Raw genomic sequence first — 21,468 nt, forward strand, 5'->3', positions numbered from 1 at the left:
CATTGACTTCGTCTTGAGCCAACCCCAGCTGGGTGTCACTCAGGAGCCTGGATTTTCAAAGGCTGCCTCTCCTGTCACCTTGGCAGGGGCAAGAGAGGCAGATTCTGCCCTGGGAATTAAGTGTCCAAGTGACACATGTCACTTCCATTCACAACTCATTGGCCTGAACAGATCATGTGGCCCCAACACACCCCAGGGACAGGAAGTTCAGTCTTCCCTGTGCCCAGGCAGATGGGTGAGCTGACTTTTGTTTAGCAGTCTCACGTCTGCCACACATGTCCTACCTCTCCAGGCAGCTGGTGACTCTGTCTTGTTTCTCTCTGCAGCCCCAGTGCCTTGCAGGGTACCTTGGGGCATAATAGTACACAAGAAGTGTTTATTGAATGAATGTATGACTTTTCCAAGACTTTCCTCCCTAATAAATAAGGGAAAATATAACGCATGCATACTGTGTGCCAAGATGTTCTGCCTGTGACATCTCATTTAATCCTCTTTTGGGGTAGGTCCTGTTAATATCACCATTTTACAGGTGAGGAAACTTAGGTTTAGAGATCTTAAGTAACCACAAATTTTCAGCTACAAGTGAGAGAATCGGGATCTCTTAACCCATTAATTTGCTGCCTCTTTGAGATTAGGGTTAGCGTCTTAGAAATTAGAGTCAACTTAAAAAGTTAAAATACAAACTTCTATATAAATAAAAATAGTCTATATGGAAACATACATTTATGTAATTTCATAACTATATATACACAGTCAATAGCGTATGCACGAAGGCATGACTTCTGAACACATGACTCAATGTCTATGAAATTTTAGCTTCTTATACCACCAACTTGCAAGCCTGTAATTAACCGGGTGGGGTAAAAGGATTCATTATCGAAGCCTGCAAGAAGCGACTGCTCTCTGGGAGGTGCAGACAAGGCTTTGATTGTTGGACAGGGCAGGGAGAGAAAGAGGTGAGGAGGCTATATGTTTTTCACCGAATTTGCAGACTGTGGGATGGGTGTTCTGAGCCCCAGGGAATACACCAGACTTGGAATCACCATCCTGCCTTAAAGTGACCACCGGGTCTCACGGTGACGATAAGCAAGGGAGGCCCTAGGGGGCCTGTAAAGGACCGAATGAAGCAGAGCGGCTCCCCAGGGGGAAGGGAATCTTCTAGCTTCTTGGGAGCCAGCCTTTGTTATTAGAATTTATTTATTTGTTTAGCACTTTAGGAGGGGTGTGTGTGTGTAGATGATGCAGGGGGAAGTCAGGGAACAGAAAATAAACTGTGGCATTTAACGTTTGTAGGGTCTCACAGGAGAGGGATCGCGGCATGGAGGAACAATCCAGGCCGGCTTCCCGGAGTAGGGGGGCTCTGGGGAATAGAAGAGGAGGTAGCTGTGTTTGAATTGGCAGTGGGCTCCGACAGTCCAGGGGTTGTTCACTCGGTAGCGCCCCAGCGCCCGGCAAACGCACGTCGGAGCAGGGGCTCTATGCTGGCCTGCTCAGAGAACAAACCCTCAGGCCCCACGCCCACCTCCTTTCGCAAGGCCCGCGGAGCCGCACGCGCATGCGCGCCGCAGAACGTTCCCACCCGGCCTCCGCGGCTACGCCACCGCCCCCACCCCCCCCCAGGCCAGTGCGCAGGCGCCTGGAGGGCGCGCGCAGGTGTCGTCATTTTGTGCCGGACTCCGCTGGGGGAGCTGTCGCGCACTGACGGCGTCGCCATGGAGCCAAGGGCGGGTGAGGAGCCGCCGGACGGACCACCTGAGAGACGGGCCGGGGACGGGGGGAGGCGGAGGGGCCGCTGAGAGACGGGCGGGGAGGCGGAGGAACCACTTGAGAGACGGGCCGCGGACGCGGAGGGGCCACTGAGAGACGGGCGGGGACGCGGAGGAACCACCTGAGAGACGGGCCGGGAGGCGGAGGGGCCGCTGAGAGACGGGCCGGGGACGCGGAGGGGCCACTGAGAGACGGGCGGGGACGCGGAGGGGCCACCTGAGAGACGGGCGGGGACGCGGAGGAACCACCTGAGAGACGGGCCGGGGACGCGGAGGGGCCACTGAGAGACGGGCGGGGACGCGGAGGAACCAACTGAGAGACGGGCGGGGAGGCGGAGGGGCCGCTGAGAGACGGGCGGGGACGCGGAGGAACCACCTGAGAGACGGGCGGGGAGGCGGAGGGGCCGCTGAGAGACGGGCGGGGAGGTGGAGGGACCACCTGAGAGACGGGCCGGGGAGGCGGAGGGGTCCCCGGGGATTGGGCAGACGGGACGTGGGGGGGCGGGCGGGGTCTCAGAGGGGTCGGAGGCGGGTGCGGGGTCGAACCTGCGGCCGGTTGCGACCTGGATACCCGACACTGTCGGTGAAGCAGGTGGGAAGAGGAAGGGAGACCGTCTTCTGGGTACGTGGTTCTGTCCGTGCGCCCCCGTGAGATGTGTCTCCCGTATCACGCCCTCTTTACAGCAGGGGAAACGGAGGCTCACAGCTGCTGGCAGGGGCACGACCGGAAGCCAATTTAACCTAAACGCTGGGGTGCTGCGTCACAGACCTCTTAACGGGTGGTTTCCGAGACCTCGGCTGTCCCAGGCCCTTCCCTAGGCCTTGGGGAGGCTCGCCCCAGAGCCCCTGAGCTTTGGTTATTGATTGCAGAATTGCCTGGCAAAGGTGTTACGAAGGCTGTTGGTGCCCCAGGGTCTGTTAAAGCTCGGTTCGACAACCCTGAATAAATCCACTCCTCCCTTACTGTCTGGGTAGCATGGAAACAGCACAGTAAACAGGTGCCGATAGTTCAGTGGGATGGTGACAAAGACCTTTGGAGATGCCAGGAGTGACCTCAGGGCTAGAGGTAGAAGGAACGAGACCCCGGCTGACCTGTTGGGCAGTTACGGAACAGGGTTCATGCATTTCTCACATTAATATATGTCGCGTTTTATTATTGTAATTATTTCCCATGTTTTGGTAACTTTCCAAGGGCAAGAACCTGCCCTTTTATTCTCTCCCTCGCCTTGCAATTAGCCCATTGTTTTCTAAACGGGAGTCACCCAGATGTTTGTGATTTACTGACTCTGGAGCAAGGGCCCCAATGCCTACATCTCTGTGTCCCACACAGCACCGTGCACAGTGTTGGGGATATTATTGGACGTCTGGGTTGTTAGTGACAGTGATAAATGTAGTAGCTTTTTAATAGTTGTGTCGATGTAATGGTTTCTGTTTGAAAAAGCAAGCAGTGAGCATGCTCTGGGTTCCTCAAGGGGGGAGGGTCCTAAAGGAGGGACGTCTGTCTGTGACCAAGCACTCAGAATGCTTTCTGGGGGAGGTGGCGTCTCAGCTAGGCCTGAAGGGAGAGGAGGGGGAGAACCTGGGAGGGGAGGGGAGGAGAGGAGGTACAAAGGCCTGAAAAAGACAGGGGGACAGGTGTGTGGGGCTAGGTACTGGCGTGGTTGGGCCACTTTTTGAATTCGACGTGAGGGTACAGGAGATGAGGCTGAAGCAGCCAGGAGAGCTTTGCAGCTCATTCCACACCCTGTGCCAGGGATCCTCGGGGCACTGGAACAGCATGGAGGGGAGGCTTCCTGGAGGTGGTGCCGAAGCTGGGCCTTGAAGAGTGAGGGTTTGCCTGAGGGACAGGGAGTAGAACAGACTTTCCAGCAGAGACCAGCAAATGCAGAGCTCCCAGCAGGAAAGAACAAGCCAAGTGCTGGAAACTGCCTGCATGGCCCTAGCCAGGCCAACAGTAGTATAGTCTTAGCCGGCATCTTTGGAGATGCGCGTTCCCTAAGTACACTCGAATCTGCATTCTTGATTTCTGCAGTGGTTCAGAAGCACAGCTAGGGTCAAGAGGCACCAGCAGTGTTTGCAGGAAGTCCAGGAAGCTCTGGGGTCTGGCTGTGAAGGGCCTGGTATGGGTGCTTTTCCAAGGGAATCTGTGTCTAGCCTGTGGGCATAAGCAGTGGAAACCTTTGGCTCTGGCCCTTAACGCCTTAAAACTACATGTAGAGGTTTAACAAATCGCTGTAAAATGGGCAAGGGCTGTAAAGGCACACATCGGTAACAAGGTTGGAAACCACCTGTTGCCCATCAGTCTTGAGTAAAATTTGACCTGCCCGCATCGTGGGAAACTGTGCACCTGCAGAAAAGAATGGGGGTCCTTTTGTATACCATATGGACCAATCTGCAAGATAGTAAGTAAGTAGCAGCAGGGTTCAAAGCAGTGTATGTAGCTGCATGTATAGCACACCCTCTTAGGGAAAGAAGATGAGGGCAAGACTGGAGTGTCTCCAGTGAGAAGCCTGAGATGCCTGGGGAAGAATTCACTAGAACAAATGGGTGCACTGATTGCCTTGGGGGAAGGGACCTGGTACTCGGCAGACAGTGAGGAGAGAGGCTCTTCATTATAGATGCCTTTGTATGTTTTAAAACTCCATTTACAAAAGAATTAAGCTTTTAAAATGTAATTTATTCACAAGATTCAAAACCACACAATTCGTAAAGGTTTATGGTGAGAAGCCAGCTGCCAGCCACGTCCCACCAGCCAGGTTGGTGCCCCCAGCTCTCTGGCTGTGGGGCTGCTCCCGTGTGTCACTTTTGAGCAGCCTCCACTCACGTAGGGGAGACGGAGGACTTGAGAGTTTGAACCTGCCCCTCTCTCCTGCCTGGGTGATGAGAGGTGCCCCATCACACCAAAGTGATTTGAAACGAACTTCTGTACGAGTGCAGGGATATCTTTGTGGACTAAGAAAAACAAAAATTCAGTGAATATTTTTAAATTGTTTATATGAATGTGCTGATTTTATTTTTTCCTGCGTAACTGGAAGCTGCTTTTCATAGTTCTCCATTCCAAGAGGGGCACATGGTTGATGCGGATTTTCTTAGGACTCTCCCAATCAAGTCATTAAGGAATATTTGTTGCCTAAAAATCCATTACCAAAGTGAGGTCTAGAATAAAGATTCCCGTAATAAAGGGGATTGTAGTTGGTAATCCAAAATAGTAGCTGGGTTACGAATCACTTAGGTCTAAGAGAAGCGAACAGGACTTACAGCAGGAGTGCAGTAATCACAGCTGTCTCGAGACCGATAGACTGAGAGTGAGATCACAGAGCCTTAACTGAGCAGAACTCGTATCTCCACGTGAGGAGTTAGGAATGCTTGGGTCCATGGCTTGGGTTGCGTTTGTTCTCCCGCCGCTGCAGGTTCATAGAACTAGCTTAATTAACATTTGGGTTACATTGAATTTACACTGTGTTTGGACTATAGCAGTTTACTGAGGTGTAAAAACTTATCACTGACCCTAGTTTTTCGACGTAGGGATCAGAAGCCCTAGGTTCTGTGTGGCGGGGCAGAGCTGGGGGTGCAGCGGGAGCAGGCGGGCCCCGGGCCCCGGGCCTGCTGCACCATGGGCTTCCTGTCTGTGAGTTCATCAGTTACACCCTTTATTGCCATAGGTGTTTCCAAACAGGACATTCGTGAGCAGATTTGGGACTACATGGAGTCACGAAATTTAGCTGATTTTCCCCGGCCTGTCCATCACAGGATTCCCAACTTCAAGGTACTGAAGCATTCCTGGAGCGCTCGCAGTGAAAGCAGGACACCCCTAAATGAGTAACAGTATTAAGACAGTTACCATCCTGCTTCACGGTGGATTTGAACGCGGTGAACAGTGAGCGAGTGGTGTGAAATCCGAGCCAGCTGGCCGGGGTGCTTTTATGCTTTGAGACATCCTTCATCTTGTTACTTAACCTTCGCTCTCGAGCACCTCTTGCCTCTCTGTGCAGGGTTGGTGGGTGGGTTGCACCTTGCCATGAGGAGGTGCTAAGGCTACTGTACCCCGTTTGGTACAGAGTGAAATATGTCTCCTGGCTGGAAGCATTCGATTGTTGTGGTGCCTTTTCACACAGTTGGCTCCTGAGGAGTGATGGGCTCTGAGAGGGAGCCCCAGCCAGCGAGGCTGGCTTCTCAGCCCTTTCTACCTGGCTGCTTCCTTAGACATTTCTCGGGTGACCCCAGACCTGGTCTCACAGTTGGCCCCCGCGCCTGCCTGGGGGAGATGCTGGAGCATCAGGCTGAGGGTGGCCCAGGGTGGTGGCCTCTTAGTAACGTGCACTTGCATTTAAAAACAGGGTGCTTCTCGGGCCGCTGAGCATTTCCCACGTTTGCAGGCGTTCAAAATGGCCAGAACCATTAAAGTCAACCCTGACGCACCCCAGAAAAATGCCCGCTTCTTCGTCCTCGACGTAAGTGCACCTTTGTCTATCTGCCTAACCAGGGCTCTTATCTGGCTTGCCAAAACATCAAAGACCTCGAGGTTTTTGCCAGAACGCAGGAAGTTAAAGTGGACCCTGATAAACCGCTGGAAGGCGTCCGGCTGCTGGCACTGCAGGTAATCCCATTCCCTGAGCCTGAGCCCTGGCTGCTGAGCGGCCCACGTTCCCCAGGTGGCTGGCAGGCGTGCACAGTCCCACATGTGGAAAGATGGTGCTTCTGACTCCCTCCGGTGCAGAATGCGTCCTTGGAGTTGTTTTTTCCAGGACCGTCCAGAACTCTTTCGTTGTCTGTCGGTCAGAAGTCCTGAACATGTCTGAATTCAAAGAGAAAAGACTGTGAAACCGTGACTTTGAGGCATCCCAATTATAGTGTACCTCTCCAGAAGCGAATGATTGCAATATATTTCATCTGCTACATTTGTAATACTGTAATTCTTTGAAACTTGATAACCCATGAGTAAGAGATCTGATAAATGAGTCCCCAAAATATATGAATTAGAACAGTGTTTCTTAACTTAGATATAATAGGCCCCTTTTCAAGAAGAAAAATTCCCCCAGAGTTGCTTCAATTTATTATAATTTTTTTTTTTTTTTTTTTTTTTTATGTCTGTGTTGGTCTTCATTTCTGTGCGAGGGCTTTCTCTAGTTGTGGCAAGCGGGGGCCACTCTTCATCGCGGTGCGCGGGCCTCTCATTATCGCGGCCTCTCTTGTTGCGGAGCACAGGCTCCAGATGCGCAGGCTCAGCAATTGTGGCTCACGGGCCCAGTTGCTCTGCGGTATGTGGGATCTTCCCAGACCAGGGCTCGAACCCGTGTCCCCTGCATTGGCAGGCAGATTCTCAACCACTGCGCCACCAGGGAAGCCCAATTTATTATAATTTAATAAGTATAAACATAAAACTTGGCATAAATTATAATGCTCAGGATCTTATGTGACTGTAAAACCAAAGTAAACATGTAAATTACATATAAAGAAAACTATAAAAGCAGTAAAATTCAGATAACAGCACTCATTTAATGTAATGGCTGATGTTGTTTTGCTGAAACAAAACACCCTTTACAATGAGTGTAGTGCTGCGTGTGGCAGTGTGGGGTCTGTGGGATTCTGCTGTATGCCACCAGGCCTTGGGTGGCGACTCAGTTTCCCTACAACTCCTAAGAATTCTTGATCTGCGGGCGCCTTTCATCCTGTGTGGGAAAGTGCATACCTCGGCAGGCAGGGATAGTGATGCATACGGCCGCAGATCACACCTGGGGGCACAGCTTCCCAGGCTTGACCCCAGACCTTCATTCGGTTCTAGAACCTTTTCATAGTAAACGCCCTGATGGAGCTTTGAGATCCCTGGGCCTGAGCACACTGGCTGTAAGTCAGCACCCCTGAGGAGCTTTGAAGACTCTTGCCAGTGTCCGGTTCTGAGTCAGGCTCGAGTGGAGCTGGACATTGGTGAGTCTCAGAGCTCCCCAGGGCACTCTGGTATACAGCCAAGGGGTGATCAGAGTAGTGTACAGTATACCAGGATCTGGAGACTGCAAACAAAATCACCCACCTCTGTCACACTGAAAAGGAGAGTAGCACGTACTCGTTACTTTTGCTGAAATACTCTTCTTGGGGTTGAAAACCTTTATTTAAATAAGCCAAACTGTGATTTTATAGGTCTTTTATTGGTCTCAGGCTGTCATCTCCTGCACAAAAAGTAGAATATGTGAGTTTTTACATGAAAGAGTTTATAAATTTTATGATTGCCTCATGGCCCACCCCTGTATAATCTGCAGCGGTGTCCTTGGGCCTTGTTTCTCCAACTTTCTTGCGCATCAGGATTACCGGGTGGGCTTGTTAAAGCAGGTTGCTGGGCCCCACGGGGCTTCTGATCACTTCTGACAGGCATCCAGGGGCTGCTGATGCTGCTGGCCGGGGGCCCCCACTTTGAAAACCCCTGCCCTGGGGCTCGCAGTAGGTATTTGAGAACTAAATAGAAGAAGACGGTTATCAACCCAGGTCAATATAAAATGCTGATTGTAATGAGCACTGATCTCTCAGACTGTGATTTATTGAGCAGTAAACTAGATATAAGTGCTTGATGGGGTAATGTTTTTAATGTGGCTGTGTAATGCCAGCTTCGAGGTAAAACATCCCTGTACCTGGGTAGTGCTTAACGCTGGGAGCAGAGGGCACAGGCAGGTTATGGCTGGAGTTTCCGTGAGAACAGACTGCATCTGGATTTGCATTGTCCTTTGCACCTGTACGCATTTTGAATGGCAAGTAGAGTTGAGTCAGCAAGCTTCACAACCCCCCTGCCCCTTTATTCTGAGGCGGCTAGTGCAGCTGCTCTAGGTAGAATTGGCCCCTGTGTTATTCACTTGGGTTTGCAAAGCAACTCATCTCCTTAGCGCACACCCCAAAATGCAGGTAATAGTAACTTGCTTCTGTTCCTGCAATGTTAAAAATATACACAGGAAAGTTCCCATCTTAAATTTTGTAATTTATTCATTGTCTTTTCTTTTAAAAGAGCAAAAAAACATTGTTGGTTCCAACACCACGACTGAGAACGGGGTTGTTTAATAAGATCACACCACCCCCCGGGGCAACTAAAGACATCTTGAGAAAATGTGCCACCTCTCAGGTAAGTTTGAGAAGCAACACCGGCCACAGGGAAGAACCGTTCTCATCTGTGACTTCTGGTGAGTTAGAACAGTGTAAATCCGCCAAGGTGAAATCTGTGTTTAACAAAGCCAAATGAAGAGTGATGTTAAGTATTCAGCAATCTTGTCATTACAGGAGCCAAGCAGAAAAACTGCCTGTAACTCGGTTTTTCTCTTGCACTAAGCTGAGAAATAGTAAATTCCCCCGTTAAAAAAGAAAAGGGAAAGCCAATTTTCCAGTACTCTGACGCCCTCTGGTGTTAACTTTTGATGCTGTTCAGTGTCCTATAGCATTTTCTCAGATGCCACCAGAGCAAATGGGGACACAGGGTAGAATTTCCAAAATATGTTCAATTGGAAATTGCCTTACCAAGTGCTAAAGTAATAATGGCTTTAGTGATTTAGCAATATGATTTTCTTCACTGCCTCACAATGCCATAAAACCAGTGTGTAAATATTACATTAGAGTGCCTTATAATGGAATTTGTCTAGTATTTTATAGATGAAGAAATAGAATTTGGTGACTTTTCAGAGTTCTAGAGTTGACCCCAGGTCATTTGATTCCTAATCCAGTGGGAAGAAGAAATAGGGCATCAAAATATTCCTTTTAAAAAGGGATTTTCTACTTAAGTCTAGTGTATAAAAAGTGAATGCTTTATCGCTATTTATTGATAGCCTGTCTTATTGCAAAAATAGAATTTGATGTGGCATACAAAAATACATATAATAAAATAAGATAATAAAGTACACGTAGGAAAAAGAACAAAGGGAAAATAAATGTAGAAAAATAAGCGATGACCCTGGTTCTGGTCAGTGTTCAAAGTGCCCACCCCGTGATCCCCTGCAGTGGGCGGTCGTGGCCACAGATCTGAGCCCACACTTCCGAGAGCTGGCAGGGAATGTGATCTGTTATAAGGCGTAGGTTCCGGACAGTAAGAGCAGCCCCTTTCCACGCACTGAGGTCCAGGTCAGACGTGGCCGTGGTGCTGGTGTAGTGGTCTGTGTCACCCTTAACAGCATCCCACTCCCCTCTGAAGGGTGACCGACATGGGGCTCGTTGCCAGGAGGCCCTGTGAAGTGCCAGCACTGGCTGGTCCCGGCCTGGGTAAAGCCAGACCAGCTCTCACAACGGAACTTGCCTACAGATTGAACTGTGTTTGGGCTCTGTTGTATCATGAGATACCGGATGGAAATCAGAGATCCAGGGCCATGAACCTCTGAATGACAGAGTGCAGGTAGAGGAAACCAAAGATTTTTGTTTTCTTTGTGGCAGAGGAAAAATGGCAAAGTAGAGAGAGACTCTTAAAGCCACATCTAATGCAGATGCAAATTTAGTACGATTATTATTTAGGTTGCCAAAGCTTAGTGGTGAAATGCTGCCACCGTGCATATCACTGTAGGAGACTGTGATGTAGCCTTACTTCTTGGTAGATAAGACTCTGAGTTTGTCCCTCAGCCCCCTGCTACTGTCACACCCCAGCCACCTGTGTCTGCCATCGTTGTCTTTGTATTTACTCTTTGACTCAGGAGTGTTCTGGTAACCACCCCAGAGGGCAGACAGAAAGGTCTGTTAACTGCCTCATAAGTCTCTCTGCTCATCCGGTGACTCTTGGTTGAATAGAACAGGATTTTGGAGAGTCAGGGTGACTCCTGGTTGCTCACGCTGTGTCTGGTCAGACTGAGCAGGTGAGGCTGAGCCCCCGAGAGAAGAGGGGACCTGACAGACAGGTTACAACACAGAAAACCCCAGGCAGGTGCATGCTCCCCAAGGCTGCCAGGCACCAAGCTTACTGAAACGGGCTTGAGGACATGGGCCGTGGGCAAGAGACCTGCCTGCGTGGCCGCTGTGAGCTTAACAAAAGACACGCTTTCCCGCAGTGGGGGCACCGCGGGCCGATGACCGCGGTTTGATGGTTGGGACGCCCCAATCGTGGTACCGATCCTATAGGGACTTGTCCCGTGCTTGTCGACAGGGCACCGTACCACATCCAGCGACCACTGCTGCCGGGTACTGGGCCGTGCAGCATCCTACTCTAGTTTCCTAGATTTCCCTGGCGCCCATTATCAGAATCATGGCCACAGGAGCCTCCCTGTGCTTCGCACACAGGCTTCCATTAGTTAGCATAAGTGGGTGTGCTTTGGGTGCTTTTTGGTTGAATAATTAATATGTTAGGAGTGATCAGCTGTTCACGCAGAGAGAGGCCTCCAGTGTTTCACAGTGAACTAATATGTCACACACACTTAATGACCATGTCTTACGTGCTAGACGCTTTACCTGCGCTCTGTCATTTCATTCCAACATGTCGGACGAGGCAGGGCTGGTGTCCCTGTCTTACAGAGGAAGAGACTGAAGCTCAGAGAGTTTCCTCCTGTTGAGGCCACAGAGGAGAGGGATCTGGACCCAGTTCTTTGTGACTCCCGAGCCTGTGTTCTAATCACTGTGCTCTCCTGCCTCTTGGAGGGAAATGATTTGTTGAATATTATGAAATGAATATCCTGGTCGTTGTGCTATCAGTTCCTCCTGATGTCTTTGCTGGGGAAGAATGTGGGGAATTGTCTTAAAATGGTTCGGATCCGTGGTTTTCCTGAGCTGCCGCTTCCGTGATGCTGCGTGTTTGCTGTGGGATGGTGCACATGCTTGCTTCCCTCGGGAGGTTGTTCAGACCCTGAGTGCATCTCCCCGTGGGTTATGAGACGGGTGGTCTCTCTGCCAGGGAGCTCTCAGGCCACGTGTCTGTCCGCAGGGCGTGAGGAACTACAGCACTCCCGTGGGCTTGGATTCCATGGTCCTTGTGGACTTAGTGGTGGTGGGGTCCGTGGCTGTTTCTGAAAAAGGTAAGATTAAGAACAGAAACTCTCGGATGTGACCACTTACCCTGCAGCCTGATGTTCCCCCAGCGCTCCGGTCGCCTTTCAGACATTGATGGTGAGTAATTTCAGCTTTCTGGATGCGTGCCTGGCCTGCATAACCACTGCATCTATCACTCATTTTGAAGAATTAACTCGGTCCCTCCCACTCTCAGCCCCACTCAACACCTTTACAGCATTTTCACTTCATAACAGGAAAAATAAAGTGAGATAATCTCTCTTCAGGTGGTGAAAGATTTCCCCTCTGTTCTTAAGTTAACTGGAACTGGAGCTGAATTTATTTGCAGTGCGTCAGTAAATAGTTGGTTTTGGAGAGCCTCCAGTAAGTGGAGAAACGTTGGGTTCTGAAGCTCCTTTTTGTTGTGAAGCAGCAGCCTCCTGGACGGGGCGGGGTGTCCTGAGCCTGCCTGTGGGGCCTGGAGCTTCACCCCCCAGGCCTGTGAGCAGGGACAGGGCAGGTCGCTATGCCAGCCTCTGCCCTGGGCTGAGCCACCCTCAGCACTCGTCTCTGGGGTTCCCGAGGGCCTCTTCCTCTCTGCCCTGCTCTGCCCCAGGCCCAGCTGGGTGCTGTTGGAAACGAGCTGCTGATTCTGCGGCAGGGTGAGCACATTGCAGAGCTGTGCTTGTGTGGTGTGATTGGGACCCCCACCCTCGCTAGGAAAGCCTTCTCCCTCCTCCCTTCCCGCCAAGAGGATGTCCTGAGATGCTCATCCTCAGATCTCCCTTTGGAAGTTAATCGGCCAGAGCCAAGTTCTTCCTTCAGTAGAGGTTCCGAATAAACAGTTGGCAAGCAGTGCTCTAAATCATTTGTTCTGAACCCCGAACGTCGTGTTTTAAATGTTGGCCTTTAATACCATCACCTTAAACTTACTCTTTTCTCAGTTCCTGCTCTGAGCTACTGTGTGAGATGCTTAGGAGTGAGATGTTACAGGTCTTTATTCTTTGTCTTCCGTGTATTCCCAGTTACAGATGCTTTACCTGTGTCCTCAGGGACGGGCACACATGAGCACACGTGTGCCCACTGTGTGCCGGATGCCAGGCCGGCGCTGAGTGGACTCTGCTGTGGGTCCTCAGTGGGTGGGAGGAGCGGACATGGGAGCTGAACCACGATGCGACGTGCTCAGTGCTGGAAACAGAAGCCGGGGTGGACGTAGTGGGGCTCAGAGGAGGGGCTCGCCAGCTCGGAGCAGGGCGACCTCAGAAGAGGCCTCAGGGTTAGCTCCTGTGCGCCAGGCGTGTTCGAGGCAGGCGGCGCAGGACAGGGAGAGGGAGTGCCGTGGTCACGTAGCATGACCCTCTAGTGTCCGGGGCTGTCCTTCCAGAGACCTGAGGCCAGATGCCGGGAATTGGGCTGTACTCTTTTGGCAATGGGAAGTTAGCAAAGATTTCTTCTTTTAAAAGGACACCAGGAGTTTTCTTTTTTAGTTCAGGATGTATGAAAAAGAAAACAATGTTTTGTAACTGTCACTGTTCCGATAATCCCCTAATTAAAACAACAAAATCACCATGCATGTGTTTAAAAAATGTGGATAGCACAGAAAGCATTGCCTGGCCACTTTCCCTCTGCCTGTCCCCTGATGCCCACAGAAGTATCAGCTGTTGTGGTGTGAGATACAGGCGTCTCGAGTGCTCTGTGTGCGGGCTGCGTGTTCATGTTGGTTCTGTTTCCGCACTGACAGTGCTCTGTGCCCTGCTGCCACTGCGTCTGCGTCTCCAAGGGCTCTGCCCGTCAGCACAGAGCTCAGCCGCCTCCTGTTCATCAGCCCTGACTGACATACATTTAAGTTATCTCCAGTGTTGGTTTCCATCTTTCCCTTGCAAATAGCGCCAGAATGAGATGTAATCTTATCATGTGCTCTAGGGGTACCTTTGAGGACTATCCGTGGGATGATTCCTAGGAGAGGAATTGCCGGACCAAAGGGTTTTTAAATCCTGATGGATGTTGCCAGATTACGCACCAGAAAGTGTGCTCACCTCACATCCCCACACCATCTGCTTGCGTCTCTCCCTCTTCTCCTGTTAATAACTAGAATTATCCCACCTCAGTTTTCGTGTCTGATAGTGAACAGTGGTATTTGAGTTGCCTCTTCACTTGCATCTGATTTGGGTGAGCTTGAACGTTTCTCCCGTGTTCAGTGTCCATCCGCCTGTCTCTCTCTGGACTCTTTGTACCCTTTGCTGTTCTGCTGTTGAATTGTCTTTCTCTTGCTTCTTTGCATGCACGGTTGAAGGCTTTTCATTGTAAAAGTAGCTCAGTCAGGTCTGAATCTTACAAGGACGCATGAATGATGGCGCTCACACGCTTGGTGGTGATGCTGACGTTACGTAGAAGGCCTGGGCATCCTACCAAGAAGGGTAACTGGATTCGGCTGGGAGCTAGCGGCGTGCTAACGTCCACCGTCCACTGTCCTGCGTTCTTTTCTCCTGCTTAGCTTGTCCTTCAGCTTCAGATGATGAATCCTTTTCTTGTGCCGCATTTGTGAATTTGCAAAATAGCACTAGTGCTGCTTAAACCGCCTCCTTCCAAGCTGTGGGGCTGCGCTGGGTGAGTCCTTAGTGCTTTTACAAGGCAAGGCTGTGCCATCTCACAGCCATGTCCCTGATTTAAACTTTCTGCTTTCCCTCCATGATGAAAAAGATTTGCCTTTAGTAGGAATTTGTTCTTAGTGTTTTTAAAAACTACTGTTTCACTACTTTTAAACGTAAACATAAAGCTCACATAAATGCAAGCTCAGTTTCCTTGGTAAAGGAGAGGTCTCTGTGTTTAAAAGGCTCCACGCTCACTTCACTGTGTGTTAACCACTGTACGCATTTAGTGTGGCTCTTCCTCTGTAACTCCTCTGAGTCCACGATGAGAAATGTAATCCTGCGTGGTTCCCCAGACCCCACAGAGACGCTGATTCTCTGCGTTGTTCTTAGGCTGGAGAATTGGGAAGGGAGAAGGCTATGCCGACCTTGAATACGCCATGATGGTGTCGATGGGAGCGGTCAGCCAGGGGACGCCGGTGGTCACCATCGTCCACGACTGCCAGGTGCTTCCTGGGAACAGGCCAGCAGAGCTACTGCTGCTTACCGAGAGCACGGGGCGGGGCCGGGCAGGGTCTCTGCCCTCACTTCCTGCCGTGTCGGGCGTGGCGTCGCTCAGCCAGGCTGGATTCGCTTGGTGCGGCAGCTCGGCCTTGCCCACGATGGGTTTGGGGGACATCGTGCTTCCACCCAACGGTGCAGTGAACACAGCTGGGGCCGTGTCCCTGTCAGCTTCTTCACGCACCTCTGTTTGACCAGGTTGTCGACATACCTGAGACACTCCTTGAGGATCACGACCTCACCGTGGACTATATTCTCACTCCAACTCGAGTCGTCACCACGGGCTGTGCGCGCCCCAAGCCAGCAGGAATCGTGTGGTCCAAGGTGGGTCCCCGTGGTGTGCAGTGAGGCCAGCGCTGGCCCGTGGCTTACAGGCACCTCCGCTTTCCCTGTGTTCTCTGTCTGGCATGGCAGCTGCCCCCGGCCTGCATGGCTGTGCGTTAGAGTCACCCATGAGTTTCTGAACCTTTCTGCTTCTGAATCACGGTCTCCAAGCATGGGCTGGAGAATCTACTTTGCAAACCTGCTGGTTCTGACGAACAGGCAGGGTTCAAGGTCTCTACACAACACCAGCTATAGGCGGCGGGAAGTGACCAACTCAACTAGGAGAGCTGATGCCTTGAGTCTGTTTGCCAGCTGGTTTTCACTTCTAAGAGCTGTCTTCTGCCGTCCCTGCTATGCATGGTCCTAATCATCAGTCTTTCCTTTTGCAAACCCAGATTTTCTTAATGCCGTCTGCATCTCCATACAGAACCAAATTGCGTAGGAGGCAGTACCCAAAGCCTTCGTAAGCTGATGCCATGGTGACTTTTATCTCCAGAATAGGCAGTGGCATGTATCGCAGACTGGTCTGCAATTGGAGTTTGACCCCAGAAGCCAACCTGTAGGTTATGATGCCATCTACTGGTAAATAGCCAGAATTACTGAGAAAACTGGAGAAGTTGTGCTCTGTTTGGATTGAAACTCTTGGTCAAATTAGCATGTTTGTCCATGTTTCCCATTCCTTAAACCTGAGTCATCCAGAGCTGGAAGGCCTCCTTCCTGTGGGCGTGGGAATCAGCAGCATCCACCTCCGAGGATGAGCCCTGTGCTCTCACCGCACCCTGAGGGCTTCCGCACAGATGCCTGCGCTCCTGCCAGGATAGCCCCTGAGGAGAGCAGAGGGGAGCACATGAGACCCTGAGATGGGGTGTGGGACCGTGCACGTGCACCCGGAGCACCAGGGAGAAGGCCGCAGCATCCTTCATGACTATTGAAACGTCCCTCGGGACATTTAGAACTCAGGGTTCCCCAGAATTCAGGCCCACAGCCTCCCTTTGAATGGCGACTGACATACAGGCCGTGGGAGCGAGGTGGCTGTGCTCAGAGGTGAGCACGCGGTCTGGGGAGGATACATCACAGGGGTGGCCACAGTGAGGCTGCAGGTGCCCTGGGGCCAGCACTTCATAGCTGAGGGCCAGCTGCAGCGCAGGCTGGGAGGATTCTGGGGGCCTCTCCAGGGAGAGAGAGATGGTTGCCGTGGAGAATAGCCGTGGTTACAGTCTGCAGATTTTAACAAGAAAAATATAAAGAAAGCAGCAAATTAGGTTATCAGTTGTGTTAGTTGAATATAATCCCTCTGAGATGAAAGGAAACCAGATTCAACCCCAGCTTCCTGAGACATCTCAGCCTGCTCATCGGGACGTCGGCTTATTCCTCCTCTTCCTGGAGGATGCTAATGGTTAGTGAGGCTTTGGCAAGAATCCCTAGCTCATAAAAGGCCATTTCTTATTTTGGGTCCTGTGTTCTCAGTTCTGCCATGCAGAGGGATGGGTCCTGTGAAGGCAAGGACTCTCTCTAGCCCCTGGGGTTTCTGTCTTGGCCTTGCTATGTGTGCAGCCAGAGTGCGTTTTGATTGACTCTGGGGACAAAGTCCCTAATTCCACTGAAGATTTGAGGAGGTGGGGGGGCAGTTCAGTGCTGGGTTATAGTACTGTTTCAGGTTGGCTCTTTGTTTGGCACATACTGGTAAAACCCTTTTGTGATGCTCCGCCCATAGACTCGTCATGCAAGGACCAGACTCTAGGAGTTTGCCTCTTGTCTATATCATTGGAATATCTGGAGTCCCCCTTTTTCTTCTAAACACTGTAGCCCTCCCAGATGAAATGTTTTGAAATAGGTACAAAATGGGATGCTTTTTTTTTTTTTTAACTCATTCTTAATACACAAAGACTGTACAGCATTTGATTTTCCAGCTTTGCTCCAACTTCTGAAGAAATGTGAGTACTGCCCCAGCTGATAGACCGATCTGATATGGACTCTGTTTCCAGCTCCAGTCACCTCGGACAGTGGGTCTCCTCGACCCACCTTCTAAGTCTTGCAAGAGACTAACGTGATTTTTATGGAAGGTGTAGTTCTCATTAGAAATACTTCTGGTGTTTCTGTTTAACCTCGCCAGCAGCTGCTCCAGCACATCCTGGCATTATAGAATGAGGTCTTACCTCCCAAGCACCTTATCTTCTGGTCACGTGAAGTGAGAACCAGAAAGAAAATCAATTTATCCCAGAGTGTAACCCCAGCGTGTGGTGGAGGGAGGTTAGAGCCGAGTGTCTTCTTCTTGGGTTGGCAGCAGATGCCTCGAGAGTCAGATTTCTGATTGTTTTGGACTTAGCGAGCATTTCTAGGGGACAGGTTTAATTTAATCTCTAAAGGGAACGTATATTTATAAATGACTGCCATCTGCATGCTTCAGCAAAAAGTGATTGTAGTGTACAAAAAAAAAATCAAGTTTGCTTTATACTTGCTTTTTAAATGGTATGATTAGTTACAGAAGGGCATACATTTTTTTGCTTTGATTAACAAGCAAAATCTTTCATTTCACATGGCAAATAGACAAAACCTAACAAACGTTCCTAATTGCCAGCCAGGAAACATAGAGAGCAGCACTGTGGGTCCTGTGTGGGTGTCCAGCCCGTCCACCTGGCTCGCAGAAGCCTGTCGGCTGTAGGGCCACCGTCAACCTGCGCCATCCCACGAGGAGCACATAGGTGGCAAATGGCTGGGAAGGTGGCAAAGGCCCCTCACGGTCAGGGAGGTCTGTCCTTTAGAACTCACGGGGTGGGAGCGGCACGGAGAGGGAGCTGACGCTGAGCTCTGTTGTTCCAAAGAACGTACTGCTCTCAAGACGAGCAGCTCTACGTACAAGCCTCGCATTTCTGTGTTTCCGTTCCCAAAGATCCCTTGGTGTGCGCCAGCGTGGCGGTGCCGTGGACTCAGTTCGCAGCGTGTGCTGGAAGGCTTTCCTTATCCTGCAGCTGATTGCAGTTTGTATGTGCGCCAGCTTGGGATCAGGTAGCTCCCGGGGACGTGCACAGAAGGATGCGTGTTTGCTTCACACACGTTCTAGGGTGGCTTTCTGCTGCCTGAGCGTGGAGCCTCACCCCGTGGGTCTGGCTTCCTGAGGACACGCACCTCTGCCTGAGGCAGCCCTGTGGGTCCACTGGGCACTTCAGGGGCGCTCATCTGGCCACAGTGGGCCCAGCGGACGCACGGCGCTTCCCAGGAGGTGTGGGCTGGCGGCTCCTGCTGCTGCTGCTGGGATGGGGGTAACGTTTAGTCCTCTCATGCAAGGACATGGTCGCACTTCTTCTCTGATTGTAATTACAGTTTTAGATTTGATCATTCTTTCTCAATGCTAGATCCAGTAACTTAAGAAATCCCCAAGAACCTAATTATGACCAGTTTAAATTTGCTCCTAGATACTTTGAAAGAATGCAGGAATCTGAACTCCTTAAGAAGGCAGAAGGGGGACGTGGGAGGGAGTTGGGTTGGCCAGACTCGCATGGTCTTTGGGATTCTTTGGGAACCGAAGCCTCTGGAGGACTGGTCTGTGAGTTTACCCACCTTCAGATGCGTCAGTTCAGGAGATGGCAGAGGGTCAAGTGGAGGAAGATTCCCTTTGATCGGGAAGAGTGGCTCCATCTTGTGGGTATCTCCATGGCAGCCACGTGGTTTTTGTTTTTCTCTTTGTATCTCAACAATGGGAAACGTGAGAAGGAGGGAGTTTTTCTTTGCGCTAAGAGTGTGCTCTGTTCTGAAGACCCGAGTGGTCGGGTGCCCCCTGCAAGGCTCCTGACTTGGCTGTGCCGGGGGCAAGGGCAGCGTCTGGCTGGGGAGGGCTCTGACCACCAGGCAAGGCTTTGCCGCGGTGGACAGCATCGTTTGCATAGCACTGGGAGAGAGACCCGGGACGAAATTGATGAGGATTAGGAGCCTGCAGGTTTGTGAGAAGGTACTTGCCGTGCTTAGGTGTTTGTGTTTCTTTAAATCTTATTCTAATCCATTGATTCTCAACCTGGGATCTGTGTGCCTCTTGCGGTTTGTAGGTCCATGAACAGATGCTGGGAAATTGTACAGAGAATTGTGGGGGAGCCCTTCTTGGGAGGGAACCCCAGCTTCTCTCCAGGGTCCCTGACACCCTGACAAGGATAAGAACCATTGCCCTGAGCTACATAGGATTCTGAACATATTGAGAACACTGGTACCAGTTGAACTATTTTTGTAGAAAAATTATAGTTGTCCACCTTGTGTGCTGGTCTGTGTTCTGATGTACCCACATCTGTGGGAAGCCCATGTTTGGACCATTGCTTGCCTCTTGGTGACTGATTTCCCCCCGCCCCCCCCGGCCACGCTGCACAGCTTTGTGGGATCTTAGTTCCCCAACCAGGGATTGAACCCATGCCCTCAGCAGTGAGATCATGGAGTCCTAACCACTGGACTGCCAAGGAATTCCCTTGGTGACTGATCATTTACATGCTTTGTGCCCCAAACAGAAGACAAAAAGCATCTCTAAAGAATGAATTATCGAAAAGAACTAAGCATGGCTTTCTGTTTCATTTCTGCCTTGGGATTCCTTAAGAGACATGAACCACTTCTGCCCCAGGCTCAGCCCCCAATGCCCCTGCCCCACAGGACGGAGCCGTGGGTGTCCTGTTCAGGCTTCACATCGAGTAGTGGGGCTCTTCTGTCACCTCCATTGCTATGGGTGCTCAGGAAATACTTGCTGATCAATTTGACCAGAAAGCCAGAAGTGTCCTTTGTGTAAAAGTCCTTCTCTTTGAGATGTAAATTATGTGTGGGATTTTGTAGCCTGATCACCCTTTGCTAGAAAGTGTTCTCCATGTAGCATTCTGTTTCACATTCGCCTTGTCTGTGCTTTTTCCCAGAGGTCTGGATGGGTTTGGCCCTTAGTTAAGGGGTGCAGGGGTGGGGGGGGAGGCTGAGAAGGAGATCCCCACAGCCCCATTAAAGACCTCATCCCACCCAAAGGCGTAGGTCGGGGAGGAGACGGGTGTGGAAGCAGAAACCGCCCCGTTATCCTGGGGTCGCCAGGGCGGTTGCCATTTGTGACCCTGTAACCCTCATACCAGTGATCTTAGCTCCTCCCCTTCGTTTTTCTTTTAAGATTTTTTTTTTTTGATGTGGACTTAAAGTCTTTATTGAATTTGTTACAGTGTTGCTTCTGTTTTATGTGTTGGTTTTTTGGCGGTGAGGCATGTCACATCCGTACCCCCTGCCTTGGAAGGCAAAGGCCCAACCACTGGACCGCCAGGGAAGCCCCTAGCTCTTCGCCTTCTACGTAGGAAGCCTTGGTTGCCTTCTGGGCCCCCAGGAAAATGGAGAAAGCCGTCCGGTTCCTGCCAGCGGCCACGGCCTGTCGGGCAGACGCAGAGCAGCGGATGGAGGTGGCTGGCCTGAGTGGATGCAGGCTTCCACGAGCATGTGGGGCAGAGGCCCCTGAGTGACTGATTTCTCCTCCCTTGTGACCAAGTCATGGTCCCTTTTGGACACCCCAAGAATAGCTGGAACTGCCTTGCTTTTTCAGATCAGCTGTGAGATGATGGGGAAAATACCAGTCCTCAGAAGCCTGCGCTGCCGAGAGGAGCAGGCCGGGAAGGACGTCACCCTTCGGGATAAACACCGGAGCCTTCCGGGTGCCCGGGCCGCCCTGAGCACCGTCAGAAGCCCGCGGGAGCTGCCCTCGCTGGAATCGGGCTCCGTGCCGGGGGAGGATGTGCCTTCCAGCACTGTTTACGTTGGGAACCTCCCCCGGGACGCCCGGGTGAGTGAGCTGAAGCGAGCCCTCAGCGCACGGGGCGCGGCTCCCTCACGGCTCACTTGGCAGGGGCCGCAGCGCGGGGCCTTCCTCCACTACTGGGACCCGGCCGAGGCCTGGCAGGCCATCTCTCGCTTGCAGGGCTTCTGTCTGGGCGCCAACACAGCGAGGGTGGCGCTGGCCAGGCAGCAGGGGGCCAGTGGCCCGGCGGGCGGCCGCGCTGGAGAGCCGCACCCTGACCCGTGACAACATCCCACTCCGGCCCCCGGCGAACTTCAGAGCCCAGCACAGCGGGATGTGGTGGAGCTTTGCTGCACGAGCTGCTTTGAGTTCAGTCCTTTCCGGGAAGTCAGAGCTTCAGTTGGTGCCTGGTATCTCCTGAGGGGCAGGGAAGTCAGCCGTAATATACTTCCCATCTTCTGAAGGCGGAAAGGTCCATGTTCAGGCTTTGGCTTATCCTGGTCCTTCAGCCTGCTGGACGTCACAGCCCTGCTGGTGTCTTGGTTTAGGGGACTGAGTGGGCAGTAAACAA

At 51.5% G+C, this 21,468-nt stretch overlaps 1 protein-coding gene across 5 annotated transcripts; it reads left to right on the forward strand.

Moving 5' to 3' along the window:
- Nucleotides 1-1,651: 1,651 nt before the first annotated feature.
- On the forward strand, nucleotides 1,652-21,330 carry MTHFSD (methenyltetrahydrofolate synthetase domain containing). 5 transcript variants are annotated; one of them, XM_007172579.3, is made up of 8 exons: nucleotides 1,652-1,728; nucleotides 5,429-5,532; nucleotides 6,104-6,217; nucleotides 8,755-8,868; nucleotides 11,632-11,722; nucleotides 14,675-14,787; nucleotides 15,041-15,166; nucleotides 20,706-21,330. In XM_007172579.3, exons 1-8 carry the CDS (start codon nucleotides 1,713-1,715, stop codon nucleotides 21,180-21,182), a joined length of 1,155 nt encoding a protein of 384 aa, XP_007172641.2. In that variant the 5' UTR covers nucleotides 1,652-1,712; the 3' UTR covers nucleotides 21,183-21,330. The 5 variants fall into 5 exon arrangements, with proteins under 5 accessions (XP_007172641.2, XP_007172642.2, XP_007172640.2 ...); XM_007172580.3 differs by having other exon boundaries at nucleotides 6,143-6,217; XM_007172578.3 differs by lacking the exon at nucleotides 6,104-6,217 and adding an exon at nucleotides 6,250-6,363.
- The last annotated feature ends 138 nt before the right edge of the window (nucleotides 21,331-21,468 follow it).

The sequence above is a fragment of the Balaenoptera acutorostrata genome, chromosome 19, assembly GCF_949987535.1.
Source record: "Balaenoptera acutorostrata chromosome 19, mBalAcu1.1, whole genome shotgun sequence".
Classification (NCBI taxonomy): Eukaryota; Metazoa; Chordata; class Mammalia; order Artiodactyla; family Balaenopteridae; genus Balaenoptera; species Balaenoptera acutorostrata.

Excerpts from the sequence above, each read along its gene's own strand:
- MTHFSD (XM_007172579.3), top strand. Across the intron at positions 6,218-8,754 it reads CCCGCTTCTTCGTCCTCGAC|AGCAAAAAAACATTGTTGGT; the intron begins GTAAGTGCACCT and ends TTCTTTTAAAAG. Across the intron at positions 15,167-20,705 it reads CAGGAATCGTGTGGTCCAAG|ATCAGCTGTGAGATGATGGG; the intron begins GTGGGTCCCCGT and ends TTGCTTTTTCAG.